At 39.5% G+C, this 15091-nt stretch overlaps 1 protein-coding gene across 1 annotated transcript in view; it reads right to left on the reverse strand.

Moving 5' to 3' along the window:
• Window positions 1–5147: 5147 nt before the first annotated feature.
• Thsd7b (thrombospondin type 1 domain containing 7B) overlaps window positions 5148–15091 on the reverse strand; it is an 878050-nt gene continuing 868106 nt past the window's right edge. Inside the window, exons 27-28 of the mRNA XM_048430634.3 lie at window positions 12484–12571; window positions 5148–6332 (exon numbers count right to left, since the gene is read on the reverse strand). Coding sequence (XP_048286591.3) covers window positions 6251–6332; window positions 12484–12571 — 170 coding nt within the window. The 3' untranslated portion in view covers window positions 5148–6250. The remainder of the gene's footprint in view (window positions 6333–12483; window positions 12572–15091) is intronic.

Below are 15091 nucleotides of genomic sequence, written 5' to 3' on the forward strand. Positions count from 1 at the left end.
GTTGCACACTTGTTAAGTAAGAGGTGCTATGAGGGTGTGGTAGCAGAAAACAAGGGGAGAAAGAAACCATGCCTTCCCACTTTAATTGAGTCTCAATAAAAATGTTTGCATGTAATTCATTTATGGAGGATGAGTGGTTACCTGCACAAGCATCCCTTTACTGCCTCCCTTGTGTTTTAAATATGTAGTAGATCGATAGCTTTGGGAGAGAGATATTTGGAGATTTGAGAAATAAATTGAAGTTGATGTTTTTATGAACAGAAAATGAGGCTTAAGCAGTTATTCATCGCTCAGATGAAAACCAATCTCCTAGAAAATCAACATGGGTATCTGACACCGTAATGGACTTGCAGCCACCCAGAAACAGAGCCCTGATTTGTTATGTATCAAAAGTCTCTTGGGATTACATGCACAGTTTTGAAATTTATGAGGATAATACAGAAAAATGGAGCATCTGTCAGAGTGTTGTAAACCATTGCCTTGTGGTAGTTCATATTTCGACATAGGATTACAGCACACTTCTTCCGATGATGTCACATCTTTATGAAATTGGTTATCATTGATTGCTGTAGTGAAAATCAATAAAGAGCAGGAAATGAAGTGACAGTGGCTAATCTCATTCTCAGGTCTGGAAACCCACAGTCACTCAGCTGTCTAGAAATTTGAAAATTGTGGTTATTTAAAAGTTAAAGTAATTTGCTCTTAATTCATTGGTGTTTTTAAAAGGCTACTGTATTCTTAAGCCATGAATTATTAAGATTTTGTTTTTGGCATAGCAAAATCTTAAAATGGTTTAGAATTGGCATGGGGCTGTCAGATGCAATAAAAAAATCAAAGTATTACTGGTGATCTGAGAATCTGTGAATCAAGGAAGTTTGCAAACCTCTAAATCATAGTGTTTGCTTTTTGATGCTGGTGAGCTTTTAAGTCTGTTAAATTTTCTCTATAAACAATAAAGGAAGGCCAAGTGGCACTCTAAGAGACTGATTTGATTTGTCTACACATGAGCACATATATGTTTCCTGGGCTTGCAGCTGAATCCCACAGTTTCTTTAGTTCTCCAACCTTTATCCCAACAGTAAACTCAAATATAGTTTTAATTAGAAAGTTTAGTAGCAGATGAATCGACCCACCATTAATTACCATTTGTAGAATGATATTTATGAGGCTGCACTTTGGTAGACATGGAATAAAAACCCCTGAAGGAACTTTCTAGCCACTGAGTTCCGAGAAGCCCAGGTTTCAGGACTGCAGAGCCAGTTCATTCTGCTTGGTGAATACATGGCAGTGTGTAATATGATTCTTGAATCAATGCACAATGTGACCTCTATTTTTGGCCACATCTTCCCCAAAGGACTAATGAAATAATCCTGAATCTTTGGCAATATCTAGCCAGTTATCAACTACCTCTCCCTTTACTTCCAATAAAAGTGAGTTCATTCTTCAATGTGTAGTTCAATGTCCTGCGCCTTCCTAATTCTTTTCTCATATTGTGTATTCAACTCTTCAGGCTTGTATCTGTCACTATCATGATCAGCTGTTCTAATGAGCCCAGTAATCTAATGGCCCCAAACCTTCTTTTTTTGTAGAAAATACATAGCAATGGATTTTGACTCTTGTCCACTGTAACATGTGTTAATCTTATGAGATTCACAGGAAAGGATAGCCCATAACCCAATGGTGTCAATAGATGAGGCCATACCTGGCTTGACCTTTCTCAAATTGGAGAGAAACCAGTATCAGAGTATCTGTGTTAGGAACAGCAGAGCACTGTGTGCTCCAACCTGCTAGTCAGTCAGCTAGGGTCTATTGTAGTTGGGTTACACTTACCTCCTTGTATTGAAGTTAGAAGCCTAGGGGTGGCCTGACCTTGTCGATTCACTCCACTGAAAACCTACATTAAGAATATAGTGTGAAGAGAGACAGGCAGACACTCACACACAGAGCTTAACACCAGAACAGATGGGAGAAGACAGGACCAGTTAGAAATGGGCAATTGTATGTGCTCACAGGAAAGGGAGCAGATAGTATTTTTCTATGTAGTCCAGTTGTAATTTCAGCTTTGTAGGCCATAGAATCTCAGATATAAGGATTCATACAGTCCCAGGTACAAAGGAAGCCACAGACAACATTTAAGTGAATCAGTTTGGCTCTACTTCAATCAGATTTTATTAAAAAAAATAAAACCTGAACTTATAGCTCTTGAATCTTGATGTATGGGTTGCTGGATTTCAGTGTTAAAGTATTAAACTCTTTTTGGGGGAATGCCTCTCTGAGAAAAAGGATTTGAGAATGTCATTGAAAGATAACTCATTGCTTCTCTGGGATCACATTGCCATTTTTACTGGTCTTCATTGTGACTGTAATAAGCATCAAGTTTGGTCCTATTTTTGGCCCCCATGTTAGCTGGTCTCACCTCCATGTCCACCTGTAATGGGTTATGAGTTTCCCCCTTCGTGCCATTCTCAGGTTATATCTTACCAAGCAAAATGTCATCTTACATGGCATTCCTATCAACCACATCCAAACTACTGTCCCCAACTCAAATTTCTCTTGACCCCATTGGCCAGTATGGTCTTCATTGCGACATTATTACCATGTAAGCATGTTTTCTTTGTGCTTTGGTTTTTATCTCCCCCAAGTTTTATGGCGGTAGCCATTAGGCCTCTTGTCTAAGTCTCCAAGCTATGCTCAGAAAGTAAAAGTGTCTAGTGTATAGTAGATCTTCCAGAAATAGCTGTTGGATGGATGAGAGTGAATGTCATTTCTAAAGCGGCAGCCAGCATTCAGTTAATAACAGCACTTTGTTACTATGGTAGTTGGAACTAAAATCTGAATTTCCCAAGGAAGTTAAAAATCCATATGTTCATGTTAAATTTCTAAGTTAAAAAGTTTAATCCAAAATAAAAAATGAAAAAGAACTTTTTTTGTCAAATTCAGTATTTTTACAAGCTACTTACCTGGGACATGCGCTGTATACTTTCAGAGATACACAGTTGGGTTTCTTCTGTGCTTCACTATGAAAACTGATTTTATTGTTTTAATATTTCTTTGTCCATACAATATGTTTTAATCATAATGGTTAATGATTAAACCATTATGAGAATGGTTCCCCTTTCTCACCTCCTCCCGGATCCTCCCCTCATTCCCTATCCATTCAACTTCATAGTCTTTCACTCCCCCAAAGGAAACCAAATCAACCAAACAATAAAACCAAAGGTCACAGGAAGCAAAATGTGCATGAGTGTGTGCACAGACACGAAATGCATGCCTGTCTGCAAGCACAGCACAGTACAATAAAACCTGCAGTGGAGTCTGGATTGTGTTTGCCAACTACCTTTGGGCCTGTGGCCTGCCTAGGTGAGTTGTTGTTATCTCTAGTGACATTCAGTTGATGAAATCTGAGTCCCTTACCCAGCAGGTAACAATTGCAAATAGCTTCCTGACTAAAGAACTTTGTGTTCTCCATGTTGGGACCCTGTCTGGCTTGACTCTTGCATGTGCTGCCACAGTCTCTGTGAGTGGACATGTGCTTCAGCTCTGGTGTTTCTGGAAAACATTGACTTCTGGGAGTTATCCACCACCTCTGGCTCGTACAACCCTTTTGCCTCCTCGCTCCTATAGATCCCTGAATGTTAAGCGGAGGGGTTTGATAAAGGCATCCCATTTGGAGCTGAGCATTTCAAAGTCTCTCACTCTCTGCACATTGCCCAGTTGTGGGTCACTGTGCTAATTACTATCTGCTACAAGGAAGGAAAAGCTTATCCAATGAGGGTGTAGGGATGCACTGGCACAAGGAGTATGTTAGCGCTTTGTTCCTTTAGCAGAATAACAGCAGTGAGTCAAAATGTAATTTAGATGACATAAGGCTGACAACTAATTAGCGACACAGCACTTCTCACCTTCAGACATATACCTCTACACTTAAAAGAACTATATAGATTAAAACTATTTTTTGTTCTATGAGTAATATGTTTCATAAAGGTAAAATACTCCCATACCTGGTGAATGAACTAATGGGCAGCCCACAGGATTTCTATTTACTGGCAATGACCACTCGTCTTTACTACAGCAGGGTGGAATTCCTGTCTATGGATTCCTGGCTGTGTGGCATAATTTTAAAGTCCTATGAAAGTCAGAAAAGACTCTATTTTATTGCTTCAGTAATGTACCTCTGAGCACTGTGCCTATTTTGGCAGCTATTCAATAAATATGTATTGTTTTAATAAATGAATAGAATCTATATTGACAAAGATATGGGGAAAATGTGAGTAAACTAAAAAGAAATTATTTTGTGCAATTTCATATTATTGGAGAAACAATTTTACTCAAGCCAGAACTGTTGAAAATCTAGTATTTTAATGCAAATTCAATATATATTATAATAGTTGAATCCGTAATGAATGAAAACATATAATGACCCGAGGCTCCCAATCCTGAATGTGCTATAAAGTGCTAATCACAGACCGTATTTATTGTGATGTTTACTGCATACCAAGGTTTAATACTTATTATTAATGTGCATGTTAAAAAGAAAATGATGTTTTATCTTCCATTTTTGGTTATAATTTATATTCCTGTTGAGAGTCACATGGGTACTAAAGGGGCCTATCAGGTCTAGTGTCCAGGTCAGGTTCTCTTCAACTGTCTCAAGCATGGCTGCTATTTCAGAGAAACTAAACAATGAAAGCCCAGTTCTGAGAGTGTTGGTAGTAAGATAACCTCTTTCACCTCCTATTTCCTGAAAAAAAAAAAATACCGATGTCGGTTAAGAGCAATTATCAAAGGCCTCCCTATATGTTAAACAGTTATCAGATGCCACCAAGTAAATAAAAACAGTCTGCTTTGCTCCTTGGCACCATTCTGTCTTTAACATTTGCTTAGTTCTCCTGGGTCATTTCCATATCAATGTTTCCAGGGTTATGGTAGTAGATCTGACATCACCTGGAGTATAAATGTCCCTTCCGTGCTGCCCCGTCTCTGTGACTGATGCCTACCTATATTTTGACACAGTTGATAATATTGAGCAACTGGAGTTTCTTTTTCTCTATCAGTGATTTTATCTGCCAGTTCTTAAAATGATGAGAGTTAAATTGTTTTTGTCAAAGCACAGCTTTGGAAGTGAATAGATATGAGCCAGCCAGCGCTACAGTCTCTTGAGCACTTTATTTGTTAGAAAGACAAATCCATAGCACACAATGGCACCTTCTTACTTCCAACATCCGGGACTACAAACAATTAGCTCATAAAATGGTCTCAGCTTTTTAATGTGTTGCTTTAGATATTATTGAAACCTTATAAAAACAAGACTCGCTACAAACAGGGTTGGTGTTCAATGTATATTAAATGAGGTCAGATAATTAAATTCAAAATAATTTATAAATATTCAGATAAGAAAATTGAAATTACAAAAGCATATTTTGGTCAACATTCAACTGAATTACAACTGTGTGTGGTTAATGCTATAGCTACACAGCTAAATTTTTGTTAAAATACAGTTTTAGTTATCAAATAGTCTACCTCATTCTCCAGTACAATCACCTACTTCATTGGTAACATTCGGTACATATTTCACCCAGAAACCACCCATTTTATTCTAGTCCAGCTGTAACGCACACTCTTCTGTCTCAACAGATGCAGCCCACAAAGTGCCATCTTCCCCTGGCTACAAAATAAAATAAAATATTTAAAGGTAAAAACTCAGAGAACTTCGGAAATGGCAACCCATTCTCTCTGTGTTCATGAAAATAGGCAATCCAATTGGAAAGTTTTTGAACCAATGTAAACTCTAGAAAACTCATGTTGAAGTATGGGAATAAGGACTCTGCACTAATATAGTGCATAACAATACAGTGTCAGACTCGCCATTTACAGTAAATGCCTTGATTGGACTTTCCCGTGGATTGTCACTATGCGGCTTAAGATCAAGTTTACTCAAGTCTGTGGGAAATCCTTCATGTTTTCTTCCTCTCATTTTCAAACAGGAAGAGAAGGGTTTTCAGGCCTCTTGGGAAAACCAAAAAAGTAAAATACTCACACCCACAAACAACTTGAAAACAAAGTGGCAGACCCAGTAATCCTTGACTCCCGTGTCCAGATGAAGTTGGGGCACTATTACTCTTGCAGTATTTGTATTCTGCCCAAGGGATCACATCATGAGATTCCTCAAAGAACTGAGAAGTCTGAGAGCTACAAAAGAGAAAGCAGTTAAGGCAGCAGTTGATGTCTCCATTTGGATTCCTTTTTCAAGTTACATGTCCAAGTCTCCATCGTAGGCCAAGGTCAGTGGCTTCTGATGGCGAGGTGTGCTTTGATGTGGTTTTGGCTTCTTGCTGCAAAAGGAAAAGAGTTCCTCAGATAAACGTTACAGAGCTATTCTTCGGCTGCCAAAGACAATCTTGAAGGCTGGAAGTTCAAGTGGGAAAATTACAAACGACTCCTCTATCAGTAAGTATGGGCTTTCTCTTTTGAATACGTCTTGGGACGCTTATCAGTGGAGAGACGGTAAAATGCACTGTGGGAAGTTTTGTCATTGTGTGAACATCATAGCTCATTTTTTTCCCAGTCTAAGCTGACTCCAGCTGTACGCCAGCCCATAGTAGAGAAGGATATGCCGTCAGCATGATTAGAAACTACAGTTTTTGGTTTATGCCTGTATTCCTCAATTTAACTTTTTTAAAATATAAGCCACCATATTTTCAAAATCTTACACATAGTTTAGTGGAGTGAGCGGCTTAGGAGAAGAGCCATTTTCTGGAGTTGTTCATATTCACACACAGGAAGGTAGACATCTGCTGTTCACTAATTCCTAAGCTGCCATGACCTCCACACCCCAGATGTTTAACATTTCAAGCAGCTGGAGCAGCCAGACCCCTGTGTCTTGCTCTGGCCTTGTTTTTAAGCAAATCTATTTCTGCTCTGGCCTGAAAGTTGGCATTTATTTGGCTACCAACCCACTGTAATCAAGCAGAAGAAGTTCAACAGTTCTCTACAAAGCTGTCCTCACCTGGGCCTCGCTTTACCTGTGAGGGACAACTTTTGTCATATAGAGGAAGAGCGCTTTTCTTACTGATAAAGATCCTGGCAAGACAAATCCACGTGGCTATCCACTGTGTACTTCCATTCTTGATTCTTGTTTATAGCTGACTTCTCCACACAGACCCCCTTCTCCCCAGAGCCTGGCTCTGTCATGTTTCCAGAGGCTAGCCCTCTTCTGCTCTATCCTCATCAGCCCCCCCACCTCCTGCTTTCAGACAGTTATGGCACGTAGTGCATAGTAGCATCTATTGTTTATTTTTATTCAGTGCAGACTGAGTGCCAAGTCTGTGCCAAACATTTAATATTTACTCCTTCAATAAGTCCCAGGACCTGAGAGGGAGGTGCTTGTTAGAAGTGACATTCACTTCTGCCTGGAAAAATGCATTGACTTTTATATCCAGACCAAATTTAATTAAAATGAAACATTTTGGTTTGTAAAACACAGTGGTGGCATATACTATTGCCATCCGCTGTCACCGCCATCTGTCATGGAAGCATCTTCATCACTGATCAGTGTCTCCTGTTTCCCTCCTGTGTTCCCTGGCCGCTGCTAACCCACCTTCTGCCTCCATGCATCTCTCCGTCCTGGATGTCTGACACAAATGGCGTCTTACTAGCTGTGACCCTTTGTGTCTAACTTCTTTCACCCAGTGGTGAGAGTGGTGAATTCCCCGTTAATTGAATTTATTCGAATATAAAGATTTTGACAGAACCAATTGTAGGAAGGATTTCATAACTTAAAATGCCCAAGTGCTAATTTAAGGAGCAAAATCAATTTTTCTGATTGATGTCTGAAGCAAGCCATACAAGCCAAAGAGATAAAAATGATTTCTTAAACTTTCCTGAATGGAACCGTGCATCCTCTCAGGGCTTCTGCCTCGCACCTGGCAGGCAGTAGGCTCCCAGTGAGCATTTACTGAGTCCTGGGCAGAGGCTGCAGGCCAACAGCTTCCAGGCAGAGCAGCTGATTGGGAAGCAGCAGCTTGATTTAGAATCCTCTGCTGAGAGAGACCAAGCTTTGAGATCCTGCCTTCCAGGCGCTCTCCGGTTCTCAGAGGGGTATTGCATAATGACTTGACTAGCATCCAATTTAACTTTATCCATTTGAATCATAAGTATATTCCGGAGGCTTTATTTGCAGCTGCGTGGAGCGTCTAGCATGGATAATAAACCTGGCTTGAAACAGGTTCCTTGGCATGCTGACCTAATGCATTTAAAGGTGGTGAAAAAAAAAAATCAGAGCAGAGGTTAGGACCTCCTGGAAGTGACACCCTGTATATCTACGCTGGTGAGTATCAAGAATTTCTTCTGAAGCAATGGTAAAAATGTCCCCATATCCCCACTGTCTGGGAAAGAACAGCAAATAAATAGAGGGTTGAGAATTGTAGCTCCTACAGTTTTTGGCAGTCTGCCCTTCTTTTGCATGTGCTATATGTTCCTAGGTGAAGAGAAATGAAAGCTGGCGACCTGGGGAGTAACAACAAGGAACAGCAATGGCTAGATTTGTATGAGGAGATAAAATCAGTGCCTGGGAGACATGTAAACCTGGCGAGGCTCTGCAAGCCGGGCCTGGGAAATTCTACTCAAAATGTGCACAGATGTTTTTATGTCTGCTTCCATATGTGGATTTATGAGCACAGTTTCCACCTCTGAGACAATGGAGGGCTGGAGACCTTGGTGGGCCATGCACGGCCTGGAGTCACTGAGATTAGGGCTTCATTCACTGGGACTCATCTCACAGGGTAATCTGTGAACACCACGAGTCCAAGGGTCTCAACGATGAATGTGTAAGATCTGGGAGTCTTTAGAGTACTTAAAACAAATGAAATCCCTCCCTAACACTAATGTGGGAACTCTAGAATGCATTATTCCCAGGGAAACCTGTGCTCAGAAGGTCATCGTAGAAAAAAAATGCTTAGGGAGACTTTTTGTCTGCTTTTCTCAAAAACCTTTCCAAGTTTTATTATAAATTGCGTTCATTTAAAGTATATGTCGAAACCCTGGCATACTGTAGGAATTCTCTTACCATAAACCTTCCTTGTGTGGAAAATAGAACATTTCCAAACTGCCATCCTTTAACGCTCCTACAAACTTTTTAATAGAATGAGTGGCTGGGAAAAGATGTATCTGGCTATCTATAGGTAGCTGCTCTGAGGCAATGAAGGACCTGTCTCTCCCGGGCTGTGGAAAAAATTGTAGAAAAATGTAGGAGCTCTAAGGTGGAAACCGAGGCCTTCACATTGCATCTGAAAACCCTGCAGAATTACTCAAGGGAGAGAACGTGTAGAAGAAGCCTGCACTTTGGGATTAGCCAAATACAGAGTTGATTCTCCAAGTCACGTGAGGACAGAAACAGTATTTCAGTCAAGGACCCTTTAAAAGTGGAGTGGGAACAATCATGCCAGGAGACAATCATGGGGATTAAAGAAAGCAGCTTCCATGTAGGATTTCTGTGCCTAACATTACAAATGTTTGACTAATTTATCCACAAACCCAAAGATCTTTTAAAAACCCGCCTTTTATATTAATCAAATTATTTATTCATTTCCTTATCCCGGTGTTCAATAAATAATGATCCAATGTTTGGTGTAAAAGCATAGTCAGCATAGTTGCCCCTCTCAAGTCTTTGGGGTTCCCTAGAAAGTTGAATGCTATCTACACAAATACCCACACTGTCAACATGAAGTAAATATCCCAGGGAAGGAGACCCAGATGAGCTATTTCTGGCTCTTTGACAGGGGAGTAGGTTGGAATTTGAGTTTGGAAGTCTGGGTCGAATGCCCAGAACTTGTTGTGAAAGCTTCCCTTTTGTTGAAGGGGTCATGAGGATTAAGCCACAAGAATTGCCTTTGTTGGAGGGAAAGGTTTGATTCAGCGGGGATCGTGAGCAAACACACAGGGCAAACACAATGGCCTGAGAAAGGTGAACAGATGGAGTGGGCCGTTGGGATAAAGCATCTGAAACGGCAACACAGATTCAGACATGCCGTGTCTCAACCTTGTGTGTGGGAATGAACATGGTGAAGAGAAGAGAGGACGTCTGATTGCTAATGGAGAGGCTGACGGGATCGCTAAGCAGCAGACGTGAAACTGCATATGACTGCTGCATAAACCGTGACTACCATGAATGAGACTCAGTTGTAGGGAAGGGGGAAAGTAACGAAGGAAATATTCATTGATCGACCTGAAGTCAATAACTTAAGGTAAATATTAATATATGGCACAGGCTTTGGGATTGGATATATGATTAAGCATATTAATTAAATACTTGTTCAATTCTTTTCATCTAAATAGAAAATAAATAAATTGATCATTTTTAAAAGACTCCTCTGTGAGACAATAAAGATAAAGGATTTGAGTCTATGCAGCACAAATTAACGTGTCCAGGGTCCAGGGAATAGCAGAGGATGAAATTGAGAGGTGTTTGGGTTTGGTCATGAAAGACGTTGGGCATTCAGTTAGACAGTGAAACATGACCCTGACTTCATCAGTAAAATGAGACATTACTAATAGTGTACAGAAGAGAGGAGTGATCAGTGGAGATATATTTTAGGAAGACTAACGTAGTGCCATAATGAGGGAGAAATGGTGTATAAATCCATTTTACATTTATGCAATGTACGTTTGTCACTGTAAATATAAGGGAGAAATTCTTCTGATGTTTTGTAATCAGATCTCCTCAACTAGCATGGTTTTGCACCCCTAGTCCCAGTGCTTGGGAGACTAAGTCCAAAGATCAAAATGATTTTAGATCAGAGTAAAAATGACAGAGGGAGCGAGCGACAAGAGGGAAGGGGTATTGGTAAACACAATTTTACTGCTAGAATCCAGGATCTCAGAGTCTTATTAAATATGTGCTGCTGGAAGTGTGGACTAATTTAAAAATGTGAGAATCATAGGGAAGGGAGAAAAATAATGAAGGGAATATTCATGGACCTATATGAATATTTCCACTAGTAGAAATATTAAAAACCACATGCTCATTTTTAATTTCTTGGGTAACAGAGTGCAGTGGAAACAACAGAATCTAGGCTGGGGTGACGTTGTTTGTCTCAAGGAAGTCACTTGTTTTTATGTTGCCATCGGGTAGACTGGTGATCTGGAACCTTACTGTGGGCAACTTGAAGAGCATTGCCCTACAAACTTTCATGTCCTCTACTCTGACTTTTAGAACACCCCTTTCTATCCCTCTCTGTTGGCAGGTACCTCAGAGGTCTCTTTAGCTCCTCGGAAGCATATGTTCATTATGACTAGATGTCCATGCTACTCGCCCAGTGTATCAGCTGGAACACTGCAGCGTGTCCAGTCCTCGGACTGGAGGGTGGCGGACAGGGTGGATCCTGGGGACAGCACTTTTTACCACAACGCTCGGGAAATACCAGCTGGGGGGAAATCTCATTTCTAGGAATTCAATTTTGATCACTACAGGTGGCAAGAGGGATAAAAGTCACCTGATTTTCTTCACCAATTTTTAACTGACCAAAAGCAAAAATTTCAAAGTCTACATAGCCTTGGAAACAGAATTTGAAGATAAATACACAGATTTGAGTCAGCATTAAGACTTGAGTAAAAATTCTCAAGAAATATTCTATGAGACAGATAAAGAATATAAATATCTCTGTTGTGAGAAAAAAGCCAAATAATACTTTAATCTCATGAAGAATCCTTGAAAATGTTGCTTTGGAAGCTAATATAATATTCTTCACATACTTTAAAATATTTAAATTTATTTATGTATATGTAGTCTCAAGAACTGATCATCAACTAAAATATATTCTGTACAGTAAACTAATTAGAATTTCCAAAGAGTAGGCAGTAGGACTCGTCACTTACAAAGCAGGATCCCTGGAATCGACAGCTAATTAAATGTGGATAGTTAATATTATCTTTGTTATTCAAAATGCATTAACAAGCCGAACTAACTGGCTGATTTACCCCACCTTTTCAAAAACAGGCCAGATTAAGAACTAATAATAAATTAGGAATAATGTGATAACTAGAGTCATCTAAAGTAGTGTTCTCAGATTAACAACAAATCAGAATTACTTAAGGAACTTATTTATGTGCAGAAGTCCTGGCCAAACCCCAAAATAACTAACTTCAGATCCTTGGGTGTGGAACTCAGCATCATTGTCTAGGAGAAGTCTCACATGCATGATGATAAACCCACAGTTCAAACCAAACGCTAAGAGCAAAAATGCCAAGACATGGTTTGTCTTTTGTAACTTCCAATATTATTCAAAACCCAAATAAAAACATGGTATCAAGTGGTAACAATACTGTTACAGGTCCCGTAGTTCAACTGTCAATCCTATGGTATTCCTATGAGATTCTCAATCCTATGAGATTCCTGTCACTTTTACCAATACTTTAAAAATATGGTTTCCTTTTAGCATGCCACACACAAAAACAGGTTTTATAAAATTTTCATTCCTTGGTACTTACCAAACAAGATAGGAAGTAAATACTAGGAAAATCATGATAAGGAAACTGCCACCGGAAACACCATAAACCCAAATTTTTACTCGGCCATCTGTTTAAGACAGAAACAGTATACAACCTTAGCATACAGAAGTCTACAACATTTAGGAGAGAAAGCACACACAGAGTAACATAATGTGTGACACCCCAGAGCTGGTGATTCATTCTAGATCTGAAAGGGTTGGCTAAACTAGCCAATTACTCGATGGGAGAAGTTGGTCATGTTTTGGCATGATCTGTGAACTGCTCCATGAAGTCAGGTGCCGAGAGATTTCTCTCTTGAGCATCCCAAGAGTATGAATTATCTACTAGAGACAACTGTGACAGTAATTAATAGAAAATATAGACCACAAATTTGAAAGAGAGCAAGGTGTCATATAGGTGAAGGTTTGGAAGAAAGGAGGCAAAATGATAGAATTATACTCGTAAATTTAAAATCATCATATAAATTATAGAACATTATAGCAGCTGCTGTGGCTTTCTAGGTATGAGCAGTCTATCTCACTTTAATCTTTAGAAAATTCACCCTTACAAACATTAGGTTGTTTTGCCTAGTATGATGGGTTAGGCCTGTAATCCCAGCACTAGAGGATTATCACAAATTTGAGGTCACCTTTGTCTCAAATAATGAATGAACAAAACCTATAAGGGTGTAACTGCATTTTAGTAATAGAATTTTTGGCCAAATCATTTCTTTTTCATCTAAATTCACAAATATCCATAGGTGTCAGCTACACATTGGTGCCTGCTGCTAAATATAAAAGGATAATGACAACAAAAAAGGAAATAAAGTAACAATAGATCAGAAACTAAAATATAAACCCAAGTTTCCACCCGCGACATGAGGTACTAACAATCCTTAATTCATCAACTCCACTGGAGCATTACTGAACTTGTTTGAAGATGTTCATATGTATACACATGCCACATAAAACACCACCATTCTCACAACAGCAACAACAACAACAACTACTACTACTACAATTGAAAAGATGACCAACAGTCTCAGGCCATTCCTTCCACGCACATGCAAAGAGGACTAGGGCACACATTTCAGTCTCTCTCTCTTCTGAACTAGGTGAAGGAAAATAACCAAATGGGGTTCCTATATCACACACTGTGCCCCCCAAGTCCAGGGCACATCATGCAAGAGGGGACAGAAAGACCAGAAGCCAAAAGTCAGGACGGACTTTGGAGGAACACTGTCATCCGGATAGAATGTAACCTTTGCTCTTGTTAACTCTATAGACGCACAGCAGCTGTGGCTGCCTGCACAAAAGCTGACAAGAGCAAGCCAACCAGCATTTCAGTGAGGATAGGGAAGAGCACAGAGCCCTGCCCCAGCTGAGGGGTTATTAACAGTTAAGGGCTTCTGCGGAAGGGAGAATCAAGGTTTTTTTAAGGATATAGAACCTGATAGATTGGCCACAGTACAATGGACGGACCTACAACTATGTGTACATGGGCAACTATGTGTATGCATGCATATATGTATATATAAATAATATATATGTATAAATTATGTGCATGTATTAAGAAAATATATTATATATAATATTGCAAATGTATGATCATGCATGTTTAAAAACATCATTTTAGATTTCATATCTATCACAGTTAAATGAAACTTATTAGTCCAGTAACTACCATGGTCTATTTGTGTACTTTTTCTATAGATGAACTGAGATTTTTATTTTTTTCTTAATTTAATGTAAGTGTGTGGCTAACTAGATTTGTGAGTGGGCTGACAAAAGCAAAGGTTAGCACCCCAAATGAATGACATTTCTCTGTGAAAGACATACTCAGGGACTCATTCACCACACTGAGTCCACAGTGCACACAGCACCATCTCATGCTAGTGTGTGTGGGATGGTCAACCACCCGGATCTATTGTAAAAAGTTTTTATTTAGAGCAACATCATAATTATGTCAAATAATGTTGCAATTCCCTATTTTTCATTTCTCAAACAGAGACTCATTTGAGAAATGAGGTTCAATGAAATTGTATTTTTTTGTGGTCATAAAAATCTTTTAAAAAGTTGAGAACGGTTGTCCTGAAACATTGATGATGAAATTCTCCCTTCTGAATTTTAACACTGACAGTCTGAGCAGGAATACTCCTGACTTATTCTGTGACTGAAGACAGCCATAGAACCTCAGAGCTCAGAACTTGTGGTGGCCCAACACTTCTTTCCTCATTGTAGATGAATGCAACAGGCCAGAATGCTATTTGAGGGTGAATCTAAGAAGTAACTTAATAAATAAATACACATTTGTAACGGTGGTATGGGGGGTCCTTCTGTCTATGTGTTGCTTTTATTGGTTAATGAATAAATCTGTTTTAGCCAGTGGCTTAGCAGAATAGGGCAAAGTGGGAATCCCAAGCAGATAAAGAAGAGAGTAGGCAGAATCAGAGAGAAGCCACGGAGCCACCAGAGGAGAAAGATGTGAGCTGCCAGCTAGAAACTGACTGGTAGGCCACAAGACTCATGGTAAAAGATAAAATAATAGAAATGGGTTAATTTAAGATATTAGAGTAAGCCAGAAATATGCTTAAGCTATTGACCAAACA

Source organism: Myodes glareolus, chromosome 5 (assembly GCF_982192425.1).
Source record: "Myodes glareolus chromosome 5, mMyoGla1.1, whole genome shotgun sequence".
NCBI classification, from domain to species: domain Eukaryota; kingdom Metazoa; phylum Chordata; class Mammalia; order Rodentia; family Cricetidae; genus Myodes; species Myodes glareolus.